At 41.6% G+C, this 27219-nt stretch overlaps 2 protein-coding genes across 10 annotated transcripts in view; both read right to left on the bottom strand.

Annotated features, from left to right (window-relative positions):
* Window positions 1–589: 589 nt before the first annotated feature.
* Window positions 590–17202, bottom strand: RNF4 (ring finger protein 4). 5 transcript variants are annotated; one of them, XM_084516822.1, is made up of 8 exons: window positions 17122–17202; window positions 11902–12103; window positions 11282–11402; window positions 10304–10383; window positions 8413–8422; window positions 6382–6547; window positions 3704–3752; window positions 590–3368 (listed from the first exon to the last, which is right to left on the bottom strand). In XM_084516822.1, exons 2-8 carry the CDS (start codon window positions 11908–11910, stop codon window positions 3219–3221), a joined length of 585 nt encoding a protein of 194 aa, XP_084372948.1. In that variant the 5' UTR covers window positions 11911–12103; window positions 17122–17202; the 3' UTR covers window positions 590–3218. The 5 variants fall into 5 exon arrangements, with proteins under 5 accessions (XP_084372948.1, XP_084372949.1, XP_084372950.1 ...); XM_084516823.1 differs by lacking the exon at window positions 17122–17202 and adding an exon at window positions 14316–16714; XM_084516824.1 differs by lacking the exon at window positions 8413–8422 and having other exon boundaries at window positions 10300–10383.
* Window positions 17203–18913: 1711 nt separating this feature from the next.
* Window positions 18914–27219, bottom strand: part of CFAP99 (cilia and flagella associated protein 99) — a 58625-nt gene continuing 50319 nt past the window's right edge. For all 5 annotated transcript variants that reach the window (XM_084517622.1, XM_084517620.1, XM_084517619.1 and 2 more), the window contains 2 exons: window positions 22746–22908; window positions 18914–20500 (listed from right to left, as the gene is read on the bottom strand). In XM_084517622.1, the coding sequence (XP_084373748.1) occupies window positions 20333–20500; window positions 22746–22908 (331 nt within the window). In that variant the 3' untranslated portion in view covers window positions 18914–20332. The remainder of the gene's footprint in view (window positions 20501–22745; window positions 22909–27219) is intronic.

Below are 27219 nucleotides of genomic sequence, written 5' to 3'. Positions count from 1 at the left end.
CACATTTTAACACCCACTGAATAAATAAGATTACCAGTGGACCTCTGATGCAGCGCACTCACATACGAGCGTGATTAAGATGCTCTACAAACTGCTTACATAGACATAAAAGGCAAACTTCCCCCCTTCCTCCTTACAATGCAGAAGCTTCATTAGGAAAAATGAGTAAGGAAAACAAATTAGAGGCACAAGGAAAGAGCTACAGGGCAACAGCATCTACTTAGCTTGTTTGGAGAAGTAAAATGAAGTGTACAGAGGGACTTCCAAACCACCGCGTGACGTCCTCTCCTCCGCACTCATCACCCCCTCTCCTGCACGCTTCCACGCGTTACAGGAGCAGCAGGAGCAGTAAGACGCCTCACCACACGCCTGTTCTGCCCAAATCCTTGTAAGTGCCACCAGCTCCCAGCTCCCAAAGCACCCAGTCCCCGCTCCCTGACCCTGCAGCAGGACTGGGAGCCGCAATCTCACCCTCACTCCTGCACAAGGCAACACCTTCCAACACCAACTCACCCAAACCCACTCATTTTGGGATTTGGGATCTTTTTTTCCCCCAAAGGATTTAACACCATACAATTAAAAGCAGGAATACTTGATTGAGTTTTTATTTTATTTCCACCTGTTTAAAAGAACTGTTTGCCTACCAGCAGAGTCCAACATAGATGTGACATACAGACATGAATACAATTAAATACAAGAAAAATTGAACTATATACAACAAGACATACATTTACATAATGAAAAATCTTTATATTATCTATCAGTTCTTGCCAATGTGAAACATCACTGGAACTCAAATATATTGGGGTTTCTTTTTTATTTCATTTTTAATAAAAAAGTATAATGCAACTTAGCATTTTTCCATGTACTGCGAGCTTAAAATTCGAGATGCACAAATTTGTGGCACTTCACAGGGTACACAAAAGCTAAAAAACTTCTTTTTGTTAAATATTTTATAGTTTGGGATATCTAAATTTCAATTAGGCCTACTTATTGAAGCACAAACTATAAAGTGATATTTACATGGAGGGAGTTGTGCAAAGTCAGTTTAGGCTATAGCTAGGTACACTATGAAAGATGCATGGATGTGTGACTCAACGTCATTCCCAGAGGTAACTCATTAAACCCTCTCGTTATTGTCCCTCTGACACAGTAACCACTGAAGTAAAACTGGCCAGAGTTCTCCACCCACCCCCCACCTCCCCTTTACGGCCCGTAAATATTTTCACAGTTTCACATTGGGCTGCTTCTCTTCATGCAGTTCTGCCTGAAACAGCCCCAAAGGACTGTTTCAGCATTTCATCTGTTTCAGGGACACCAACTCCAGCCTGCCTTGTCACCGCACTATCCTATGACTGCCTTATTCCTTCTTTTATGAGCTCACATTGCTGCTGTCTCCCCAGGACAACACCGAACCCAAGCTACCCCCAAGCAGGGTGGGGAAAGTATTGCATTTCTCAAGGTGGCCTTCATGGAGCAGAACTCTTCACGGATTGCTATCTCCAGTAACACCCCTAAACATCCTAAGAAGAAACTCAGCTCTTGGATTGCCATCTTCAATCAAGAACTTAGGACAGCTAATTAGAAGAGCTGCTTTAATTAAAGGCTTCCTACAGATTGCTAGGACATGTTAGCAAAGATACATCAGACATCAATGTTAACTAAACGCTTCCTACAATTCTGTTGTACCAGAGCACAGAATGCTACTTCTAATGGCTTTCATAATTAACAAACTTCCAAAGGAGGCTTAACAGTTTAATTTTGCATTTTTTTTTAAAACAGACTGAATTTCAACCTTTACAGATGCAGCTACTGCATATATGGACAATAAAGCACCAATTTTAATCATCTCATCTACATTTAATTATTAAAATCCTATTTGTATCAGCCCATCTTGGATTCCACATCAGCTGGCAGAGTTTAGCTGTATCAGGTTTAAGCAGACATTTATATCTTAGTCCTAGAAGAAGAGAAATAACTGGCTAGCAGTGCATACGCATGTGTATTCCTGCCTTGTTTAAATAGAAGAGTTCTCTCCTTTGACATGTACCTGACTTCTCTTCTTTTTAAAAGAAAGATGCATGACCCTCAGGGCAAAGACAATTTAAACTTCTCTTTCAAAAAAATTTCCAAGTCAAGATTGCTGCCATATGTCTTTTAAAGTCTCTATTTCTTCTAAATTCATGGTACTGCAATTATTTAAATTTTGATACTATACATCAGGCTGAAACCAGCCAAGTGTGTCAGCAGAGCGACTGAAGAGAACAGTGAAGTGAACGTACTGCACTTGAAGCATTGCACTGGGTACACTTGATACAGCAAGAAGATCTGTCTGGGTAGTTTGGTATTCAGCTGACAAGAGCAAAGCATACAATTTGCTTCTTATTCATCACTAGCAAGCCTAGAGAAGACTACGTTCGCCTCAGGTACAAGGAGACAGAGCTCTATAGAACAGTGGTAAACCCAAGTGACCATCTCATCATGTTAGAAAATAAATTCATTGTTGTGATCCAAATACAGGAGTTCTTGGCAGTTAAAACATTCAAAGAACTATTTTCATGTTGTACATGTTGCAATTTGGCTACGTACTTCAGATCTCATGGAGTTCATAAAGACATCTACACGTTCAAGCCTTCTGCTTTAAAAAAATCTGACTGCTGGTTAACAGCAGGTTATTTTATTGCATTACCCTGGGTGTCAATTTCATATTGATTTATGATGAAATGATCAATTGTTACAGAACTTATTCTACTTGGACAAAGATGATTCAGCAGAAAATAATATAGTAATGAGCGTATTATAGGATAAAAACAAAAGAGTAATGAAATGGCAAATTGTTCATCTGTATTTTGAAAGGTAACTATTTCATATCCATACGCAATGGTGGGAATAATTTCAAGAGTTACAAATAACAAAATATTCAGACCCCCCTTATTTACGCATTAAAAAAGTAGAAGGAAATGGATTAGCTGCTTCATTTCTGATATAGGCTGCTGGTCTAGTTTATAGACAGTCATAAATTCATTATAACCAGTGACATAACAAGAAGCAGCTTGGACCATAAAAAAGCTGTTTATATATGTACAAGTTATTCTCAAAAAAAATCAGTTTTATTTGGATGTGTTCACAACCTGCTGCTCCTTAAATCTTCAGAGCACTGAAACCAAGACATTTTCCCCAGAAATCCAGTTGAATCTGTCCTGAGAAATGTTAAGTACTCATATATAAATTGGATGGTATTGTCTGTGAGTGAGTTTTTTCCTACAGGTTGGGCAGGAATTGGCGTTCCGAAGGGAATCACGGAGGCACTGACTACAGAAGACATGGCCACATTTGGTTGACACAATAAGTCGCCCGCTTTGCACAATCTGGAAGAAAAGAAACCACAACAGGTATTTGGAGTAAGGAATTCAGCTTTGCTGGTCTATTGGCACCAGCTAAATAGCACTTGAATATCTATAGCCAGTACATTATTACTATAAGGAACCCAACTCTCTGTGCCATCTTGGAAAGTATTTCTCCCTCTATGTATACTAATAAGAAACGACTTTGAGTTACAAGCCAGTTTGACCTTGGAACCAAATCTGGACTTCAAGCTAGCTGTCTGTGCTGTCCCACACGACCTAACAGAGCTGTGTTGCTCAACCTCTTCCCCATTCCCCCTCCCACATAAAAGAAATGACGACAACGTGTGGGTCCTTACCTCTGAGTAGCCGTCCATGCAAATCGGACAACTCACGGTACCAGAAGGCCTTGTGGTAAAGGGAATAAAAAAAGGAAAAGAAACACATCCATTAATTTCATGGTACATTGACATTTACTGATACATAAAATGTCAGGTAATCATCTGACTGCACAGAACAGCCGTGATGATGCACTACATCTGAAGATCCCTGCACAGCTTTAACTCCCTAAATTCCTTGCTTTTAATAAGCAGTTAGGGTCTCCTTTACTTAGGGGAAACAACTTGATTTCCATCAACAAAAATGGGAGGAAGATGCAGGTAAGTCACACACTAACATGAGGAAACATTAAAAAAAAAACCAAACAGCTGGCTCAGAAGACCAACTGGGTGGCCATTTCCAAGCTGAGGTCACAGAGGCACCCCCTCCTGCCTTCCCTCTCCAAGTCAGCTGTACTGCAAGCACTGCGTACTAACAGGCTGAACTATCCTGCATGGGGGAGTGTTTAGTAACATTAGTGCTGAATGATATTCTCTATTAGAAAGAGTAAGAGCTTTTTGCCACTTTTATTGACAGATTAATCTTGATTTTAAATGATCAAAGTAAGCTGCTTTCATAAGTCTTTACCATAAACACTTGGCTTTACTGTGTAACCTCCCATGTTAGGTAACAGTTTATAATTTATTAATCACAACAGGGACAGAAAACACGATACCTTCCATCCCACAATCTTAAATTCAAGCAGCAAGTACTGAAGTCTACGCCTAGTTTCACATACATAATTTAATTCTATTGATTCCCCCATTTTTACTACTCAAATTCTTCATGCAGCAGCTATTATACCAACTCAGTAATTACAAGTAGTGATAACCTCCATGTAAGCAGGAGTAACCTAACTCTGCAGCCCAACACTGTGAAGGCTCTGCGGCAATCTACATCATCAGTATCTTCCTGTCAATGTTAAAAGCTGCAGCACGGAGCTGTCATAGCCATACCTAAACGGACCAAGAAGGCCCAATCTAACAGAGAAGCCTGAGCTTAAGATAGCTAAACATAACATTTCTGCATTAACTAAGTAGTGGGATTTATTCATATAATATATATATTTAAAGGCCAAAAATAACAAAAAAGATCACAAACTCATTGGCCAAATCCACTCTGTTTTCAAATACAAGCATTTCAGGTTGCATATTAAGAATTAGACACACAAAATTTTCATGTTCTCTCTTATATTGCCCTCCACTAAACTAAAAGGCTCAAAGTACACCAACAAGATAAAATTATCAGTATATGGAGCTGCTTCCCAAAACATGCTCAAGTAGTCCTGTCACAGAGTGCAGAGTTGTATATATATAAAAAAAAAAAAGACTGACTGCATACTTTCATGAATGCACGATGGAAGAACTGACCACTGCTTGAATAACTATTTTTTTTTTTTTTTTTAAAGTCACAATGAAGGTTTTAACTCATCACATTGCTGGGGCAGAACAGGAGGACCTGAATTGAAGATACCCAAAAGGATTAAGAAAATCTGAGAGTTAAGGCCACATGTAAATGCCTACAGACACTGAGATGCCAAAAAAACAAATAAGTTAGCACACTGACACTGTTATACTGGGAATGTTTACACTGTGGTTTTTGTCAACACCACAGACGACTTAAATTTTAAAAACAAAATTCATCACCAGTGCTCTTAAGCTTTAAGATTATTAGCGCATCTTTAGCCAATTTGTTATCCTTTATTCCCTGAAAACCAGATCAGGTAGATCAGTTGCATCATAAATACCATTTACTTGCCTAAGATCTAGTACCTTATGCTGTAAGGTCAGATGGGGACACCCTATTCAAAGCTGTAAAACTGTCAATGAGATAAGAACACTGCTGTTACTGAGTAGGGGTGGCTAAGTCAGCTGTCAAATTTGACTAAGTTTTAAATATGAAATCAAGCCATTCAAAGAAGAGTTTAGGAAATATATTTCTTGGGAAGAGTAACAGATTTTTTTCCCTTTAGTTTATTATCCACTGCACTCCAGTTTCACCTTGATTTCATCTATTTCCTAGTCAGAGGGTACATTGGACCAGCTGATCTTAAAGGTCTTTTCCAGCCTTACTGATTCTTTGATTCTATGACAGTAACAACACAGCCTGGACAGCATGGTCTAAGCACACAGCAATACAATCAGTGAGCTAAATGAAAGACTACATTAAAACCCTAAATAAAATGTGTATTCCCCCCTCTCTCAAACATTTTACAAGACATTTATACCAATTCTCATGTTCTTTGTCTGCCCTAGTCGCATGGATACCTGCTTTCATTTAGTTACTCTAGTAGATTGTAACACCAAACCTCATCCACACCAGTGAAAGTACTTCCGTAACAGCACTACTAGAGCTTTGCATGAAAAGGAAGTATAACACATTATAAGCTATGGCTTGTCACTAATCCTCCTTCCTCGACACACCCCCACATTCATCTTAAAGGTTGTATGCAAAGCTGTGCATTCCTCTTGGGCTGGTTTATTGCAGAAGTGCAAACAACATCATTTTGTCAGTGTGTGACACGTGGTGCTGTACTCATCGAGAGTGGCAAACTAGAGTAAGATTTCAAAGCCAAGACTGATTATAACAACATAAATTAGTCCTGTATGTATAAAAAAAGGCAAAACTTAATATTTATTAGGTCGTAAGGCATACATACTTTGAACTTGCAGTTTCATCCTCCAGTGGTCCCAATTCTCGAGACACTTTATCTGTTACATACACATCATTATCTCTTGTTTCATCTTCATCATCGCTGCTCAGCACACAGCTGTCTGACTGCCGCTGGCTTCTTAGTCTGAGATTTCTCCTTCGCCGTTGATTCTCTGTAAATTATTTATTTACAGTTAGATACATTATAAAATATATAGCCCTGTAACTAACCTCGAAAAGTATGAGTAGACTGTAACAGTTGTAATTTTAAAGTGGACTAAAACATATTCATCTCTGTTAAGAGCAACAAAAAAGCTTCTTCAATATTGAGGATGGACATTTCCAGACACTTTGAATGTTACATATTGACACAAAACATTTGCTCTATTATCTCTACAACAGCCAAAACTTGACCTTAAAGCTTGTCTGTATGTTAAGTTCCCATACCATTACACTACGTGTGAATAGAACGCCCCTATAAAGGGAGGCTACCTCTCCAGACTTCTAACAGAAGAAATATTGGAAGAAATGTCTAACAGAAGAAATCTAACTACTTCTAACTAGTATGATACAACGTTGAGGAACTGGAACAATTGCTACTTGATTCTCTAAAGGAAATGAAAAAAAAAGAGAAAAAAGACAAGTTTCCAAGTAGCATGGCGAGGTAGCACGGCGAGGTAGCACAAGAAGGTCTGCCAAAACAGAGAGCACTTTGTTCACAACTGTATAATGCATGAGATTAGAAGGGAGCACCATCCCCCACAATTACCTAAACTGCTTAGGGCAGGGATATCATTGCCAGCAGCCAGTTGCTGCTTTAGGGGATTATCGACCATATGCGTGTACACACACACACACACTCAGAATATTCTTCCAGTAACAACATCTAAAATAAGTAATTTTTCAGAATTGATGGAAGACATGCTTAAGTCTAAACATTTAAATTATGCAGCTGCTGTGGTTTCTCACTGTTCTATCCAGGTATACTGAAGCGTTCCACTCTTTTTGTCTGTCTTAAATCAAATCGCCCTACTCAAAAGCAGTTTTGACAAAATAAGCCTTTTTAAGAACAGTATCTGGCAGATTACGTAAATACTTGAAGTAGTGTCTCCTTACACATTTTCATCATCATCCTCCTGAGTTAGTGCAACTTGAAAATGGAGTTCATATTGTCCAAATAAAAACAGATCAAAATAATTACCTGGCCTGTAGCATCCAAAGGTTAAAGAACTGCTGCTTGCTTTTTTAACAATTAGAAACTGCATGCAATAGTTATTTCTTTGTTGTTACAACAACACTGAAGGTGCAATCATGAAGGATTGATTAACATTACATCAACAGCCATAAAATTTAAGTTCCTTTCTGCGTTATTTTTCAGCTATAACTTTTGTTGCATACATTTTTATTCACTTGCTCGTGTCATTCAGAGCCCAGAATGGATTACATTCTAAGTAAGCAGCTAACAACATATTAACGCATCTCAGATATTATAATCAGAGCAAGGTCTGAAAGATGTGAAGGATTAAGTTCTTTATACCTATTCTACAACTACTGTAATACATGAAGTAGAAAAAAAAATCTGTATTTGTTAGCACTTACCAGTATTAAATTTGAGGAGAGTTAGGCTACACAATTAAAGTGAATACTATGACTTTTGACATCTTTCTACTTCGGTTCCTTCACTGCAACACAGGCTAATAAGACCTTTCAACATTTTCCTATTCAAAGCTGATATTCTACTGCTAAAAGTGCTAGTTAAATTGATTGTTCGCTTCAGGCTCACAGAAGTTCTGTATTTGGGAAGAAAAATATATTTTGAGAAACTGTGATGGATTTTATTTCAGATACTTTATATCATCTTCAATAGAGACTATGACACACAGACTGGATCTGTTCTCCAAAACACTGGCCAGATACTGTAGCACTGCTCTTTGTCTCTTGCTGAACACAGTTTTGATCCACACTGCTCAAGTTTGTTGGGAAAAAAAATAAATAAGTTCAGGACAATTCTATTGTCACTTGTAAAACGTCAACTCACCTTCAACAATCTTGCATCAATATATATGGTATGGGAGAGAGAAGAAAAATAAAATTAGATTTTTGGTATGCACCTCAAGCATTATGTACAAGTATCTGATAAGGTAAGCAATTAACAACAAAGCAAGCTAAGAATTTTAGGATATCATTATATTATTTTGTTTAAGAATGTGTTAAAAGTAGTTTCACAGTAACAAGTAATTTACAAGTTCTTACTTCTGACTCCCTTCTCCCTGTCCCCCAGTTTCAGTACCCCAATTTGATTTGGGTTGGAGGTGATTCTTCAGCTCCTTCTCCCCCAAACAAGCAAATTCACGTGAGATATCCCTAAACACTTCATATTAGATAACAATTGCTAAAAAAAATAAACCTAAACAGAAAACCAACCCACTATTATTTTTGGTGGAACTAGAACCAAGGCAACGCAGATTACATTAAAATGTTTGTGACCTTCCCTACATACATGCTCAGGAACAATCTTAGCATGAAATACCCTCCCTGTTACTCCTGCTGCTTGTTTGTGGTTCTGTGCAGCAGTAGTGGCACCCCAAAACAGCCATTAACTACACCACGGGTTGGATCAAATACTGTTTGAGCTTTAAAAATAGCAGTAACAACAAAGTGGATTTTTTTAAGGAGTTCTTGGAGCAAGAAACTGAACTAGTTTCTAACAGTCAGCTACAGTTGTGCTTGCCACCTTAAACTAACGTTTCAACTAATCACTTCATATTTATGAAGTCAAAGACTTATTGCTACCTCCTCCACTTTTTATTTAAATCATTGGCCTTTATCTTTGATATATCTAACACAGCTCCCACTTTAAGTTGCATCTGCTTCTATTACATTACCCGTGACAGGTATATAACCCTGAGATCTGGAGCAACAAGCTATTTTAGATTGTGCTTTCATTATCTGCAGGTGATATTCATAGATGTAGCTACACCTATAAATCCATTTGGCATTGAATGTGAACTCTGAAGTGCTAAATAAGAACCAGGTTTTAACCCTTTAAGTCAGGCTACTTAGATTTCAGGAGCTGTTTGTCTAGAAGATGAGCTTTTGAAGATCCAGGGTCTTGGTAAATTATGACCCAAACCCAAATCTTGTAAAGCTTAAGCTTACTTCTGCAGTCAGTATATCGGTATTACTTCTGCAGTCAGTATATCAATTTACTTTTACTGTGCAGATCTTCAAATATTCATCAAATACACATTTCAATAGAACTCTTTAATGCCTCAGCATTTAGTTTTCCAGATTCCTCAAGCTTAATAATTATCAGTAGGGTTCTTAAGCATTCATGACAGCCATGACAAGCACGCCAGACTTCTGATCCTTAGATTAGAAGCAGTAAGGTCTGCACCTAGCTATTAAGAAACACACCACTGCAACCCACAAAAATAACCAAGGAGCCTGTGCATTACGCTCCAAATAACAATACGGCTCAAAAACCCAGAGAGCAGTATGGGAGCAGCCACTGTGCAGCTCAGGTACCTTCCATATTTAGTGAACAAGGGGCCTAAATTCTCAGGGAATGTCACACTTGAAATGTATTCACCATCCTGTCTACACTACGAAAAGGCATATCATTATCTTGAACCTGGTTAAATTGGTTAAACTCAGAGACATTTAACCAGTTGTTTTTTGAAGAACAGTGCCCGTGCAGATTTACAGCACTCCAGGAAAGCAGGGAGAGACTACACTGCTGTACCCAAAGAATGCTTGTGCTAAGGAGCACCTTCAGAGCAGCTTCTGTGTTGACCTCCAGTGTATGGCTTTTGTGCATTAAGAAGTCAACTCTGAACTTAGAACTCATCCTTAAAAATTCTACCAGCAAGCACAATACAAAATTTGACTTCACTATCTAGATGTGAAGTGTGTCATTCATTACTTACCACAACAGAATCATTGTGAGTTAGATCAACTACTACAGGATCAGAAGATTCACACGTGAGATCTACAACTTCTTCACCAGCTTAAAAACACAACGTTAGAATCCATATCAGAGATCACAGGACTATAATCACCTGTCAGTGTGTGACACACTAAGGTGTGATTCAACACTGCCCTATCCCTCTTCTCTTCGGTAATTTATCTAACATTTCACTCAAGCTTTGCTCTCAATAATCCACGTACAGCATTAACATCACTGCCTTTTGCAAGTCGCACTGCAAGAGTAACAGCAGCTGACCTCACACTTTCTCAAACGTCAATAGCTTGCAGGAGGTATGCAGCAACAGATTATTCATCCAATATAGGAGAACATTTATCACACCATAAAACACAGATCATACAGGACATAAGAGTTTTCCAGTGCTATGCTGTAAATGTTCTCGTCTCACGCCTCCTCAAACCTTTAGTAGTCAAATTCACAGCAGAAAGACAAAAAGCCATATAGCTACCTGCAGACCAACAGTTACTTTTATTTTTTTCCAAAGAAGGCAGTTTAAGTATTATTTTTAAAAGCCTAGTGCTTTTTGTAAAACGATACTGGACAAGGGCCCTTAAGGGACAGGGCATGACTGACAACAAACTTTTAATTATCTTTTTAAAACTTGGGAGTTCCCAAATTTACTTTGCTGTTATCTGCAGAGGCAGCTGCAGTGAGTCCCAGCAAACAGCCTGATATTTGAGCATTTGCGTACCTTCCTTACGTAACTCAGCTGTAGCAGTAAACACATCACACCTCAGTAACCAACTCAAACAGTTGTCAGCAGCCTTGCTGTTTACAGATTCCATACTACAGGCATTTTAGAATAAGTAGGTTTCTCTTCTCCTTTAAAACACCTTGAAACTGGCAAAAGACGTGTTAGGTGGGATCCCAACACTCCAGAAGCAGGTGATTCTCTTTCCAAATTAAAGAGAAAGCTTACCACTTTCTTCAAGTTCTATTGGCTCTGCTTCTGAAGCCATTTCCGTGGTGGAAGCTATCAGCCTGCTTCGTTTCTGAGCTTGCCTAGAATTCACCGATCCTCCACGGCGCTTTCTTTGAGTCTAAGAGAGAACAAAGCCTCAGAGTTTTCTTTAAGAGTAATGTTAGTGGAGACCTCACTTCTGCAGCATCAACGACAGCATACAAAGATGGACAAAACACATCACTGAAAGGCTGCAGTATGGACACACTAGAGGGATGGGGCAGCCCTATCTCAACTCATCACACCAAGGAAGACATCACTCCAGATCTCCAGCCAGCTGAGTCACAAAAAAAAAAAAATGATGACATATTGTGATGGCTTACAGCTGAGAAGATGAGCTCACAATTATGTCATTTGACTAGTCTGACCTAAAGTTTTTGCTGACATTTTAAGCATTCCTGAAACACTGCTAGCTCCTAGAGATTAATTTATTATTATTCTTAAGGATCACAGAACATGAGGTTACAGAGGAACTTAATATGTTAGTATATGTACACAATAACTCTTAAAGATTTACAGAAGTACTACAAACAACACATTTTAAGAAGCAGTTTTACATTGATTAGTGAAATACTTACTGTACTCATGGTGTTTCTTGATCTAAAGTTACAGAAAAAATAAGAGGTACAAATACCATAAAATTGAATGCAAGGAAGCTACAACTTTCAATTCCTTATATTATATTCCTTATATATATAATATATATATATTCCTTCTTGAGGTAGTACACTGTTAAAAAGTCCAGATTTCTCAATATCTTAGAATGATGTTCTTCCAAACCTATAAGAAAAGAAGAGAGAAGATTACCTATCTGTAACTCTTGTTCTCTTCAACACACCTGCTCTAAGGGTTCTCGTTCCTGATCCACTAGCTGCTGACCAAAGCCAGGCTGCAAGTCCCAAGAGCATTTAACCCTCAAACACCTGCAGATGGGCCTGAAGTCTCACTCGTGTTTGCCCATTTCCTAAGCTAAACACCAGAATAAGGCAGTTCAATAGCACACCACAAAAAAAAAAAAAAAAAAAATACTAAGGAGTCCCAATTAAGTGTTATCTGAGAAAAACAACTGATTCTCTTCAGGCAATGTTTGTGTGTGGGCAGAAGTCACCAGGAATTGTGTCACAAGAATCCATCTCCAGAGAACAAAAACTAGAGATAAGCAGTTCTCTTTTCTCCAAGCCGCCTCGAGATTCCAACTGAACAGCTTGAAAGGAAGCTAAAGCAAGTGGAGCACAGGAACATCAGTGTGGAACTACTCACAGCTCCCTGGTGTAGGAGAACAGGAGTTCACAGCCCCTGTTTTGAAGGAGCTGTAGGTGTGCACGGCCCTGCTGCCAGGCAGCTCGCTGCTCCAGGGAGCAAGCACTAAGCTGGTTCTCACAGCAGCTGACACGGGACTGAAGTTCACGATGTAAAGCCTGCTTATAGAAAAGCTATCACGTGTCCAAACACGACAGGGAGCAGCAGGGGGACCCCAAACAAACCAAATAACTAATTTCAGAGGACAGAGCATTACAGAGTAGTAGGAAAAATATTCCTTAATAGACAAAATGAAGCGGTTAGAAAGCTGAGGAATCAAGCCCACCAGACAGCCTGCATTTTAGTGCACAGAAGACCAAGCTGAAGCCTTCACAGCTTACTAAGTGCCCAACCATCACGCCTCTGGCAGCAGGCAAGGCTTGGCAGGAGCACCCTGGGCACACAGACGTATGATCTCAAAGTATAAAGTAAATCTAAAAATACGAAATAAACCTGCAACCATCCTCCGCACAACCCTCCTGAGCACAAGGACCAGCACGTGCCCGAGCACTGCTGAGGTCGCTCAGGCTCCCACAACTTCACCATCTGTACCCAAATCTCCCCTCTCCTTTTTTTCCCCGTGTCAATGGAGGTATGAACTAATTAGCAGGCTATTAACCTATTCCTAGGTTAAGAAATGCTGAGACCCCCCAGGGGATGGAATGACCTTGGTCATCAGTTATAACCTTCAGCTCAAGGAAACCAACTGAATGTTATTCCTCCTCTTAAACGTGGTCTCTATTTCTTACATCACTATTTTTTAAGACCTATTAACATGAACTGTGACACAAGACGTGCCTGTAAATACCTTTACACTACATTTAGCGCTTTCCCTAAGCCGAAAGATGCATTTAGGCAGTTTTAAGCAACACAACACACCTCTCAATTTTCTTCCTTATTCCCCCTCATTTTAAAATTGCCACTGGATTGAAAAAAAATAAGTTCAAATTATTATTTAGTAAGAGACTACCTGTCGAGTGCTGCTGTTAGTGGCCCGTAAGCCCACTGGCAGGTTCTGCTCACAGCAGATCAAGTTTCCGAAGTCCTTGTGCACCGCCACCCACCCCTTCCCACAGGAAGATCCTGTTTTGCTCAATTTTTGGAAGAGGGAACAAGAACTTTTAAAACAAGACTGCATCTGATTCTGTGCTCCCACAAGCTGCAGGAAGGGCACGCAGCACAAGGGATGGCAAAGAGAGAACCACCCGTAAGCCTAACAGCAGCTCCCTCAAACCCCAGCTGCTCAAAGGCCCCATCTTCATCCGACAGCTACCACTGAAACCAAAAATAACTCTGGCAAAGCAGTTTCCCTCAGACAGCAGGAAGATGAACAAGACCGAGCAACATCTGAGTTATATAAAGAATCCGATGGCGTGGCTTCTTGCTAAGTTCATTGCACCAAGGAAGCCAAAAGACATTTCCCTCTGTTCTCCTCAGATAGGGGATGGGAAAAATACTTGGACATTAAAAAGCTGGGAAATATTCGTTGATACACGCATCTGAGGAGCATAAAGAATTAAGCTTTAAACAAGCTTAGTTGAAATTACAAACTGCTAGAATTGGTTTTAATTGAAATCTTTTAAAGATCTTTTCCTTGGCCAGAGTGGCCTAAATGCCAAAGAGCTGTTACAGAGAAAATCAACAACACCACAGCCCAGAACAACAACAAAACAACACAACCAAAACCACTTACATTTGGAAAGTTACTGGGGGGAGGATGACGACGAGGAAGTACCGCACAGTAGCGGATCCGTCACACTAAAGCCATTTACCTCCATTAACCATTCCCACACCTCTTCACCATGAGGCCCAGAAATGCATCGTTTATGGGATTACTGCGAGGTGTCAGAGTAACATCAGGCCTCAAAGCAACGCAGAGAGCTTCAGTTCACACTGAGGTGACAGCCCCGCGTCGCTATTCAGCTGCTTTATCTTCCTGAATGTCCCAGCACCACCAGAAGGATTTCTTCATACCGATTGTCACAGCTCTTGACACAGAGCACACACAAGGCACACGTGTTCCTGTCCTGCTCTAGTTGCTGCTGGATCAAACCTCAACCTCCATGGGAAGTTCTTTTGCAGAAGAAAGTTGGGAGTGTGTATCCGTAGGGGCGCTCATCACCCTAAAGCCACCCTAAAATAAACCATCAGCAAACCACCAGCATTAACCAAAGCCACCTCACAACAAACACGCTTACAGGGAACGCCAGACTGCTGGGATTTATTAGGACTCTGGAAGGAGTCTCTTGATCCAGCAACATTCTTTTCTTGGAAGAACAAACCTCTTCTGTGGGGCTACAGATTTCCACACTACGTTACTGGCTTATTCAGGAATCTTTGCTGAATGCTAATTGTCTGAACCGCAAGAAGGAGGATGAAAAATAAAGCTTATTTTCTTTAGTATCCCACAGATCAAGTTAGCGTTATACAAGAAGAGATAAACAAAGCTGTTCAAACACTGCACACTTGGTGACACACTCACTAATTTCTCTGGGGCCCCACGCACAAGAACATGGATGCATTAGAACAAGCCCAGAGGAGGACCACGAAGATGGTCAAGGGGCTGGAGCACTTCTCCTATGGAGACAGGCTGAGGGAGTTGGGGTTGTTCAGCCTGGAGAAGAGAAGGCTCCAGGGAGACCTTACAGCGGCCTGCCAGTGCCTGAGGGGGCTGCAGGAAAGGTGGGGAGGGACTCTTTGTCAGGGGTACAGTGATAGGACAAGGGGGGATGGCTTTAAGCTAAAAGAGAGGAGATTTAGATTAGATATAAGGAGAAAATTCCTTACTCAGAGGGTGGTGAGGCCCTGGCACAGGCTGCCCAGAGAAGCTGTGGTTCCCCAGCCCTGGAGGTGCCCAAGGCCAGGCTGGATGGGATTTGGGCTGCCTGGGCTGGTGGGAGGTGTCCCTGCCCATGGCAGGGGGTGGGAACTGGGTCGCCTTCAAGATCCCTTCCAACCCAAACCATTCTGTGATTCTGTAACCAGAATTCCTTAAAAGATTTTTCAAGACCTCAGGACTACCAAATCATGATTCGTTATGCAGGCCCAGAGAGCCCAAATTATTTCCTAAGGCCCACATGCTCCTCCTCCAGCAGTCTCTATGGAAACCCAGCATCAGGGCTCTGACAGGCCGACACAAATAGAGTTACTGCACCAACACCTCTCCTCCCCAAAACAACCTGTAAGCATCACATCACTGCAGCTGAAGCTATCAGTAAGGTCACCTGTTATACCTGCGGCAACATGCACTCGGAAACCAGTTCAAAATTCCAGATTTATTTATTTTTTAAGCTAAAGACTTCTTTTTTTAAATATGAAAACTTTGCAGATCAACTCAGCAAGCCAATACGTACTTCCAAATTTTAGGGATCTTTCTGCATCACTGCATGATGAAGTGTTACCAGCATGAGCTGCTGACCCCTCCTCACACACACAGAGCTCTCCACGTGCACTTACTGCTCCTGCCATTCAGCTCTCCCAAAGGTTTAAGTATTTGTCCTCATAACAGCACCGTTCAAGGCCTTTTCTAGCTAACCCACTGATATTTTAAGTACTATAACCACCGGCGTTCCTCTGCACAGGTAGATACTTCAGAAGAATAATGGTAAAGGTACATAAATGTTATTCATAATAGGAGTAGAGGAATATTGTGCCCCATATTTACGACTTCAGCCTTCCATTTGTATTTTTGTTCTAAAAAGAAGTTAGTATATCTGCTGTGCGTAAGTTGAGCTCAATTAACATGTTTGAGTGACAGTCCTGAAAACTGAATCCTCTGTTCAGCATAACCAAAAGCTTCCCTCGCACCGCTCTGAAAACAAGGCTTTGATCCGCCACGAGCCCAGAATGCTTTGAAGCAAATCAGCTGAAGGAGAGGCAGGCGTTTCCATCACATCTGACTAATATGGACAAGCCTGGATTTGGTAAACACCCTAAACATCAAAAACTGGCTAAAGGCAGTGTTTGAAGGCAGCAGCGAGGCGATGGCCTGGTACCCGCCAGGCGCAGGTGACCCCACACAGCCCACGCGGTATTTGCCAGGGCAGGTCCATGACAGCTCTTTAAAATTGGGCTTATTTCCCCTCTTCAAACCTCTGGTTGCAACAGGAAACAGCACCAAAGACGTAAAAAAAATAAAAAATACAAGAAGTGGGGGTGGCTCCCTGTGGGGCCAGGCCCAGCAGCAGCCCAGGAGCCCCCCCTGCCCCCAGGCTGCCCAGAGACCCCCCCCGGGCACCCAGCGCCCCCCACACGCCCACACCGCGCCCCCCCCACAGCACCCTAAATAAAAAGGGCAAAACAAAGAGGAACCCAGCCCAAACTTTCACCCGGCAGCCACACGGCGGCGAGGAGCGGCCCCAGCCCCACAGCCGCCCCCTGGGCTCCCCACAGCCGGCCCCTGGGCTCCCCTCAGCGCTGCCCCCCCCCCCTTTCCCCTCAGCCCGCCGCCATCACGCCCCCCCCCTCCCCTCGGAGCCCCCCGGCCCTGCGGCCCTCACCCTCCGCGGCCGAGCCCGGCGACGGCGGAAGGGCAGCGCCCGCCCCCGCCTCCCTGCCATTGGTGGCGCCGCCGCCCCGCCGCCCGCCCAAAGGCCGCGGTGGCTGTCAATCAAAGGGGGGATGGGGGAAAAAGAACTCGCCCGCCTCTTATCCGGCCGCGGGGGGTGCTGGGAGTTGTAGTTCGCATGGGTGGGGGTGAGGCCTGGAGGTCCCTCACGGCCCGGTGGCCCTCTGGAAAGTGTTTTGCCCCCTCCCCCCAGGGGCTGAAGCGTTTCATGGCCGCTTTCCCCGTCCTTCCTTCAGTTTTTACTGCCCCACGTCCCCCAGTCTGGCTTTTTGTACATAAATCCATAGCTCTTCCTGCTGGCTTCCCTTGCCTTTCCTCACAGGGCAGCCAGCTCTTGAGATTTGTACCAGTTTTTTGTACACAACCAGCACAGCACTGTCTTTGGTGTTATGTGAATAATGAAATATCTGCGCTGTGTAGGGTAGATTTGCCTGGCCAGGCACCTAGGGACTTGCCTCATTACCAGGTTGTGAGTCTGGTTTGATGCAGGGAGCCACGTGGCAGTGACTGTGGTACAGGGGCATGCACCCTGTGTCCAAAACCCCTTGGTTTTTCCTCAGTTTTTCTCAGACTCGTTATACCGTAGGTCCAAGACAAAGTTGTTGTGATCAGGCCATCTACACTGAAATAAGGGACCTCACATTTATCTGAGTGATTCTGGCATGTGAAATTGATGGCGTTAAAAGGGGTTTCTTAATGAGCCCGTCACTAAAACCAGACAGGTAAAACCTCTGGTTTTGTGTCTGTTTTCAGAGATCATTGAAGAGCCAGCCTCATCCACTTACACTTGTCTCCTTGGCTGTAACAAATACTGTAACAAACATGTAAATGAATCACGAATTATTCATGCCCCTGTGTTTACCAGTGTGAAGGCACTGCTGATTACCAATTATCTCTGCGTGGATTAACCAGGCTGTGGATTATCTGTGCCACAGGTACAAGCTGTGGCTGCACAGAGAAGTGCAGCTGTGTTGCTTCAAAACTCCTCTGACTGATGGCATTACAGCTGCTTTTGTAATTTAAGGCTAGAACGTCCTGCCAGACCTTTGCTGGCTCTTGGTGGGATCACCTTAGGTTTCAGTGTACCATGTTCCTGGAATGAGGAATAATACTAGGGAAAGTGCTCTGGTGGCCATGGGCAGAGTGGTTTTGTCTAGGGTCTGCTGCCTCCAGCATCAAATTATGTACGTTTGTCATGAGTATCGTGTTAGTTTTAATGTAATCCTGTATGATATAACATATCTTAGTGATATGGTTTAGTGGAGGACTTGTTAGTGTTAGGTCAGATGTTGGACTAGGTGATCTTGGAGGTCTCTTTCAACCTAGATGATTCTGTGATTCTGTGATATTCTGTTACAAGACCTGCCATCACCTTAAAATCAATAGCTTATGGAAAATAAGAATACATTGGTATTTTTCCTTAAAGACTCAAACTCTTTTACATTCGTCTAAATGTTAACTCTGAAGATGAATTCATGCATCAGGTCACAAGTACAGTAACAAGAACAGGGCTATTTGCAACTTCTGATGGTGAATCTGCAGCTAGATTACTGAGATTGCTCTGTTCCTCAGCCCTTCCATTTGAGAGCAGGGAAAACATGGAGAGGGAAATAGTTCTGAGACATCTTGATTGCAATTCAGTAAGAATTTTGAAGGCCTGGTCCAACATTCCAGGGGAAGAAGCATGCAGTATGATAGGTTTTTGAAATGTCTTTATTACCTATGTAAGTACACTTAAAAAAATAATCTCAAAATGCAAGATAAATCAAAAAGTATAAGAGGTACTACTCAGCTATGCAATATTCCAAAACATGACTGTCAGCCCTGTTAATTTCTAGCTTTTGGAAAACTAAGGTGTTACAGTCCAGACCTGGCTTTGCTGTTCTGCAACAGAATGCTGAACAACCACAAAGGAAGAAGAACTCCCTGCCACCTAGTGTTTGTCCTTTTAGGCTTTTGCAATCCTGTACCAGACACAATGTCATAGTTCTCTCCTCTCTGTAGCTGTGCTGCTATCATTCTTTCTTTTCACTCTCCTAGGTTCCCTAACTCTTCCTACAGAGCACAAGTCCTACATTGCTTTTGTGGACTACCACAGCATTTGCAACAAATGAAAAATACAGCACATTTTATCAGCTCACAGATTGTGGAAGTGATCTTCACAGCTAGATGGCAACAAAAGAATTCCATTAGACTTCCCTCACTAAAAAGTGAGAAATGTAATGTTGCGAGAGCATTAAAAGCAGCTGCCTGACTCTAATGTCAATGACAGTCTCCTTCAATTTAAATATTTGCAATAGCCATAATTAAACACTTAGTAACTGGCATCAAGTTAAAATAGAAATACATTACATAGTCGTACTGCTGTGCAGATTTTAATTCAGATTTATGTCCTCTTTGGCTTTATGCCTAGAGTAAGTCTTGTGATTTAAAAGCTGTTTTACTCAGTATAGAAATTGTCATAGAGGGCAAATTATCTTCTAGGTGAGTAACAGAATTTTGACTTTTCTAGAAGCAGCTTGCTAAAGAGATCAAGCAATGTTATGTTCTCCTTCCACTGTTTAAAGACTGAAGACATTAACCTCTGCAAACAGAGGGATGGTCTGTCGGGTCACTGAGCCTGGCCCCTGGCAGCTGCAGGCTGTCGTGTCATCTAAACCTTCTGAACAGTTCTTCCCTTACCCTCTAAAAGCAGCCTTGAAACTGGTGATCTTGTTACACACAGTTACTGTCATGGAAGATGTGTTAGGAGCCTGGGCTGAGCATGCCTTCTGAAAAGATGCTTATATAAACAAATGCTGCTTGTTTTTTCCCCCATTTTTATTGTCTGGGAAAGTGAACATAGCAAACCATGGCCCGGTATGCAGTGACAGCAGAAATACAGACCTCAGCATTCTCACCCAGACATTTGACATTTTGATTTCTTACAGCTTTTGATTCTAACAGAAGATACATATATACCATTATAGCTTAAAAATAAAATTCCATTCTAAAAAATTAACACATTTTTATTCTATTGTGCCTGTATGACCCAAATTTTGCTATTCACACCGTGAAGATCAGATAAAGATTAAAATTCAACCTTGTAGTAAATAGTCGCACTGGGAGATTTCCAACAGGCCTGAATTTGTTCCAAGGGTACTTTATTTTACTTCGGAGCGCAATATACAAGCTGTGGCTCCACTTCTTGCTGCCTCATAGACAGCCATTTTCTGAGCTGTTTCTCTGGCCGTGAAGCCGTACTGAAGGGTCTTGAACCTCCTTTCCCGACTCTCCTCCAGTTCTTTCCAGTGGTTCCATTGCAAAGAATCCTGCAGAGAGGACACACACGCTCAGACTGCAGAGAATATAATGCTGCTATTTAGATACACCGAACTTTTATTTGATAATCTGGCTGGCTGGTAACACAGCTATTTGCTAGCATGATTGGGGAACGTCAGCATCAATTTGGGCATGATGGATAGAAAGGTAACTCAATTGGGTTGCCCAGTTTAAGATGAATTACCCAGCTGCAGCGCTCCACAGAATGTGAGGTCAAGCTAAAACTATCTGGATTGTTTTCTGTGGCTCCAAAGCCACAGAACCTTATGCTCTTTCTTTGCCATCAGGTTATTCTTGAAGCTGTAAATGAACAGTGGCACAAATCCTATCAGACTCCGCTGGCTTGCTGATTTACAAGCTAGGTTCACAAGGGATCATTCCCCATAAAGCTCATAAGAAACAGAAAATAGCTACTTTTTCATCTGATATTTCACTTAAAAGGGTAGAAAAAATACATTTTCTTAAATTAATGGCAGCTTTCTGTATCTTAGTTTTCCAAATCACAATATAAATTCTGTTTTACTAAGAACTTAATAGTGATTTATTAACAAATGTTACTTTCACTTAAACCAGCACAAATGTGTTGGGCCTCAGAGGCTATCACACATGGAATTGAAGCTACGATCTGGACTTGGGACTTTAAAACATGGGGTTAGTCTCACTTTTTGTCTATATATTGAGAAATCTAAAAGGTAGCTATACAAACTGAATGCCAGATAGCTATTACACTATAACTAAGGATTTTTTTCCTATAGTCACTCTAACACCATGTACAGCAATATGCAGTTCAACTAGAAAAAGATGCTGCTGGGCATATCTGACCAGAATTGAGCCACTTCGCTGTAATAACATTTGGACAGGGTCATGCAGAGCTGAACAGCACTGATGGAACAAACACCAAAACATCTAAATAATTTATAGTAACCTTAAGGTTTTCCTGTGGTTTTCTTTTATTTTCTTTATTATTTTTTTTTTTACAGATGTCTTAACATTTGAGCAGACTGTAAACAAAAGCACTGTGACATCTTAGGAGACTTAGTGTGTAAAGCTAAAAAAAAAAAAAAAAGAAAGAAAGAAAGACAAGGTCTAACTTCAAAACATCTTTCAAGCCTTGGCTTTTTTCACATTTATAAAACACCAGAGCACTCACACAGACCCACATCAGTAGTCAAAAGTCCTAGCTCTGAATTTATAATTTGTTTATTTAAAAAATGTCTCACATTTGTAATTATATAGCTGCTTTCCTTTGAAGTCTGCATTTATTCCTTCTGCTTTATACTGGACCTCATTCAGCAAAGTGATTAAGCATATGTTCAAAGCCTCAGTTCAGAAAGCCAGCCCAATTTAGGAAATGCTTTCTTCAAATAGGCCTTCAATACTTTCTTTGCTAAAAGGAATAGACCTCATGTCTATGAAGCACCTACATGTTTTGCTTGCTGTGGCTTGAAATGGGACTTCTGAAGGCAGCAACCACTGATACTCTGAAAGATTGCACTATTTCAGTTTTTAGACTACACACACTTGAAAAATACATTTTTCCTCTTGATTGAACTCAGCTTCATCCTTCTCACAGAACAGGTAAAGCGTTACTATTTTCGTAGGTAAAGAATTACTATTTTAGGAGTAGGAGATTTAGTTCTAATTTTATAATGCTCTAGTACAGCTTTGAAAAAGTGACCCCGTTGTGACCGTTCCCTGCAGTGTTTCATGTGCTGAGGGAGACGAACTGTTACTGCTACATGGACCACTTGTAAATGTTAGGCACGCGTGAGGCAATGGCAGAGGTGGCAGCAGCAGCTCTCACCCCTTTAGACACTTGCCATGGAAACACAACCAGTATAAACCAGCATAAAGCCCACAGGCTTACTGGTGCTTCCATTCGATGTTGTGGGACCTGGCTGAGGAAAGGTCAGGTAAAAATCATGGAAATGATAAAGTGGAACATGCCTTGGGTGCGAGAAGGGGAGATCCTGTTTCAGTGGGATGAGAGTGTGTGGTAAGGCAAGTGGGAAGCTCGGTATGGGATGGATGGACCCTGGCCTGTGGTAGCAGAACGTATGGCAAGGAGCTGAGGTCAGGGCTATGGTTTGGGGACGTTGTGCCTATGTGGGGAGTTGTCACTGCCACTCAGGTGTCACACCACCTGCTTCTGCCACCCCTGCCAGTGCTGGCAGTAGAGTCAAACCCTAAACAGCAGATCTAGCACACAGCATTTTCCTTCAGTAACTCCCAGACCTTCCTTGATGCAATGCTGGTTTTCTGGGGAGTAATCTTTAAGAGTCCTGCTTGCTTTTTACGCTCCATTGCCTTCTCTACAATCTTTTTCTGTAGGTTTAAAATGCGTTCATCTTTCATATGACTTTCACCAGCCTGGGACTTTCTTTTCTTTTCTTCTTGTCTGCAAAATGAAAAAGAAGCAATGAGAAGGTAACATAATATCAACCTACAGAATAAATCCATCTGAGTATATATTACGTGGATGATAATGAATTTGCTCTTGCTTCTGGGGACCAGCTAGACTGAAAACAGGTTTAAATCATAAAGCTCAATGAATGTGGAATTCACAGCTTGCTTCTTGTTGTTTACAGAACAGCATTACTAAACAGGATAGAATAATTTCTTCCCACAGGATGCCATGATGACAATAGCTGAAGGATTTCAAGCTGACATGACATTCTTTGGAAAAAAAACATGTGCAAAACTTGTGTTAATACTACAGCCTTTTGCTTGTGAGAGCTGCGGAGTTTTCTTTATATGATCATTAGTATTCATCTCAATTGCTGTATTCCTTAGCAAACAAAAGATATCTTGCCTGTGTAATCTCAATTCCCAGATTCAGAATATTTGGGGGCAGTGATGTAGTAAGGTTAGAGGGTCTAGGTGGGCATAAATTGATAGTACCATGTGTAGCATTTGTGTAAGGCATAAGCATAAAAGAGAAGTCATTGGATAGTCTTTTTTTTTTTTTTTCCTTGCTTTTTTTCTCCTTCTATTACAGTTACTTTTCAATCCTTTGTTACATTTTATCTGGTTTTGCTTACTTTCACCCAGCTGGCACAACCTACTCACAGTTTTTCAGGTAAGTTGCACGGCCTTGCACAGTGACTTTGTTACATCCAGCTTTCTCTTTTGTACATTGCCCTTGGATTTGGCTGAGTATCACCAGGCTGCAGCGTTACATTATGCCACGAGCAGTTGTCATTCTCTGGCCAAATCCAGTGCTAAAGGAAGTGTCAGACCCACCAAGGAATACACCTCATATATCACCAGGTTTCACAGAATCACAGAATTTCACAGAATCACAGAATTTCTAGGTTGGAAGAGACCTCAAGATCATCGAGTCCAACCTCTGACCTAACGCTAACAGTCCCCACTAAACCATATCCCTAAGCTCTACATCTAAACGTCTTTTGAAGACTTCCAGGGATGGTGACTCCACCACTTCCCTGGGCAGCCTGTTCCAGTGCCTCACAACCCTTTCAGTGAAGAAGTTCTTCCTAACATCTAACCTAAAACTCCCCTGGCTCAACTTAAGCCCATTCCCCCTCGTCCTGTCACCAGGCACGTGGGAGAACAGACCAACCCCCACCTCGCTACAGCCTCCCTTGAGGTACCCATAGAGAGCGATAAGGTCACCCCTGAGCCTCCTCTTCTCCAGGCTGAACAAGCCCAGCTCCCTCAGCCGCTCCTCGTAGGACTTGTTCTCCAGGCCCCTCACCAGCTTCGTCGCCCTTCTCTGCACCCGCTCAAGCACCTCGATGTCCTTCTTGTAGCGAGGGGCCCAAAACTGAACACAGTACTCGAGGTGCGGCCTCACCAGAGCTGAGTACAGGGGGACGATCACCTCCCTAGCCCTGCTGGTCACACTGTTCCTGATACAAGCCAGGATGCCGTTGGCCTTCTTGGCCACCTGAGCACACTGCTGGCTCATATTCAGCCGACTATCCACCATCACTCCCAGGTCCTTCTCTGCCTGGCAGCTCTCCAACCATTCCTCTCCCAGCCTGTAGCTCTGCTTGGGGTTATTGCGCCCCAGGTGCAGGACCCGGCACTTGGCCTTGTTGAACTTCATGCAGTTTGATCTGATGTCTTCTCTCAGCTGGCAAGGGGAGTGTTCTCCAAGGTCCTTTTATGCTGCAGTAGTACAACGTTACATTGCTATTATGGGAAACCTGAATAGGACTCCAAATAACCAAGAGCAAAGTGCACTGGGACCATGTTTAGCCCGTACTGGAATTGCTGCTCTGTGAGTGGCAGCACTAATTTCACTCACAGGTTGCCCCTTAGAAATGCATATCAGTATATAAGCATATCAGTATAAGGCACACTCTCCTCATGACTTCCAGAGGTCCCTTCCGACCTTAACCATGGTGTGGTTCTCAAGGAGCTGGAGGAAGGGAATGAAGGAAGAGGTTTTCCTTCTGATGATAAAACCACCACTTTGCTTTAAAAAGGGTCTTTATCAAGATTCCAGGGATGCAAACACTTATTTCACCTCGGGAGAGATGAGTTTGTCTGCCTTGCTAGCTTCATCCTTGCTAATCGGAAAATCCTCATAACAGCAGGTATTCCCCAGAGCAGCCATTCATTCTGTTCTGTGGTCCCCCAAATCCTCAGCAACTGGATGAAGGGGAAGTTTGACTCATGATACATTCTGAAATGTGACTGTGAACTCTAAAAAAGGGGTGCAGTTTAGCTTGGTTTCTCATTTTCCTGAGACACTTCCTGGACTGTGCTGCTTGCGTCATGCTGTCTGGCTGGGATAGCACTTCCGTACCTTCCCTGATACAGTGACACACTCTGTGACACCGAGATTAATCCTTAACACTGTTCTGTAAGTCTAGAAATGATGTACTATCATTTAATCTAATTGAGAACACGGGATATTTCTCCTTGCACTGTAACGAGCTGTTGCATTCCAAGGGATATAGCAGAATATAACAATAAGGTTTTTATGTAAACACTTGATGATTAAATATTGTCAGTGGGAATAAGCAACAAAACCTTTCATTACATGCAAATCCAGATTCTTGTAAATGCCACTATGGGAAAAACAGCAAGAGGTTTAACATCATGGAGCAGTGGCAGTGGCTGCTTATGAATTAACATTGTGAATAGCTGGCTAGCATCAGACTGATATTCAGCCCTCTTCAACACGAAGGCATGTGCCAGCCATCTACTCTGTTCCAAAAAGCAGCCAGTCCCACGCATATTCAGATACCACAGCACATCCTAATGGAAAGTCAGAGAGGGGAAGGAAGTCCTGGTTTTCTCTGGTGGCCAGGTAATACCTTTTAGGACTCAAGACAGCAAAATCTCATACAATTTCTGTTTCCCCATATGATGTGGGAAGCAAAGTAATAGTCACTCAGAATGGGATAGTACATGGCTAGAAGAATCTTCTCCAGATTCAATAGGAAATTATCTGATAATTTCTGGAAAACATATACAGAGATCATTTATTATTATTGTTATTGTTATTGTTATTGTTATTGTTATTGTTATTATTATTATTATTATTATTATTATTATTATTATTATATTTATCAGCTATTGGTATTGAATAAACAACTTGAATAAAAAGCAGTCTTTAAGAATGGTCTTAGTTCCTAAAAGGTATTGTCAAATCTTTGGTCCAAGAGAGAATTTGTGTCGTTTCTTATGGTCTCAGATGAGTTTTCTGCCCCTTTGTGAATCTGCCATAAATAAAAAAACGATATCCCTACTAAAGACTTTGAAAAAAATTGCAATCCTTTTAATGTCCATATGTATTTGAAATAGTTTAATGAACTCTAGTTTTTGCTTAGAGACTTTGTCAGGAATTACCTTTTAGTGGTAAGGAATGAGATGAGATTCTTGTATGTGCCCACGGAGGTTTGTAGTAGTGTGGGGTGTATGTATGAACTACTTAAAGAAGGAGGGGAAGGAACTAATGAGAGATTCAACAGAATATGGATTAAAAAACAAAACAAAACGTTTTTTTTTTTTTTTTAATCTACTACTCATTTCATTCTCTACTCACTTCCTGTGCATACTGTGCATACAGTCAACAGCAGGAAGACTTTGTCTCACTGTGATAAGTGCAAAGCAATTCCGTCAATGATGGGTAAAATCTGTCTTTTCTACTTAAGAAAAATATTCCAGGCTTTGTAAACTGAAGTTCACATCCCATACTCATTCTCTCAGTGATTTCCTTAAATAACATAAAGAATTAAAAAAAAGTATATTTTTACTTCACATTTTACAATTTGTAATGGAATTTGGCAGTCCAGGTTCTTCTTATTTACCTATCCCTTGTAATTATTTATCTGCCCTGCAGTTTTAGCATTTGGCCACATGGACTCTAGGTCCAAAGGTCATCTGGCCTAGAACTGAAGAAGCAACTCAGCACTAAAGGTTTTCCCTGTATGAGATGACAGCCCTTGGAACAGCCAGGTTAGGTGATCCCAGCTGTGTTTAGAAAATGGGGAGTCTGTAGATTTGCTCGGGGGATTCCGCCTGAAAACCAAGCAGTGCCTTCATTTACATTCTCAAACTCCAGATGTGCACTGAAACTGTGACATAGATGCATGACAGCTCCTAACTGACTCAGTACTAGCAGCAGATGAGTACAAATGGCTACCTGACCACTCTAGGCACCAAAATATCACTTAAGCACCTAGGACTGTTTTATATGCTCACCTTACAAATAGCAGTCTTGTGTTGTGCA

The sequence above is a fragment of the Aythya ferina genome (assembly GCF_964211825.1).
Source record: "Aythya ferina genome assembly, chromosome: 4".
NCBI classification, from domain to species: Eukaryota; Metazoa; Chordata; class Aves; order Anseriformes; family Anatidae; genus Aythya; species Aythya ferina.
This window is presented reverse-complemented; position numbering and strand designations above follow the sequence as displayed.

Coding starts and splice junctions, on each gene's coding strand:
- RNF4 (XM_084516820.1), bottom strand. CDS start 17,181: ATGGCAGGGAGGCGGGGGCGGGCGCTGCCCTTCCGCCGTCGCCGGGCT. Junction 10,384..11,281: donor AATAGAACTTGAAGAAAGTG/GTAAGCTTTCTC, acceptor TGTGTTTTTAAG/CTGGTGAAGAAGTTGTAGAT. Junction 3,369..3,703: donor GCATGGACGGCTACTCAGAG/GTAAGGACCCAC, acceptor CTTTTCTTCCAG/ATTGTGCAAAGCGGGCGACT.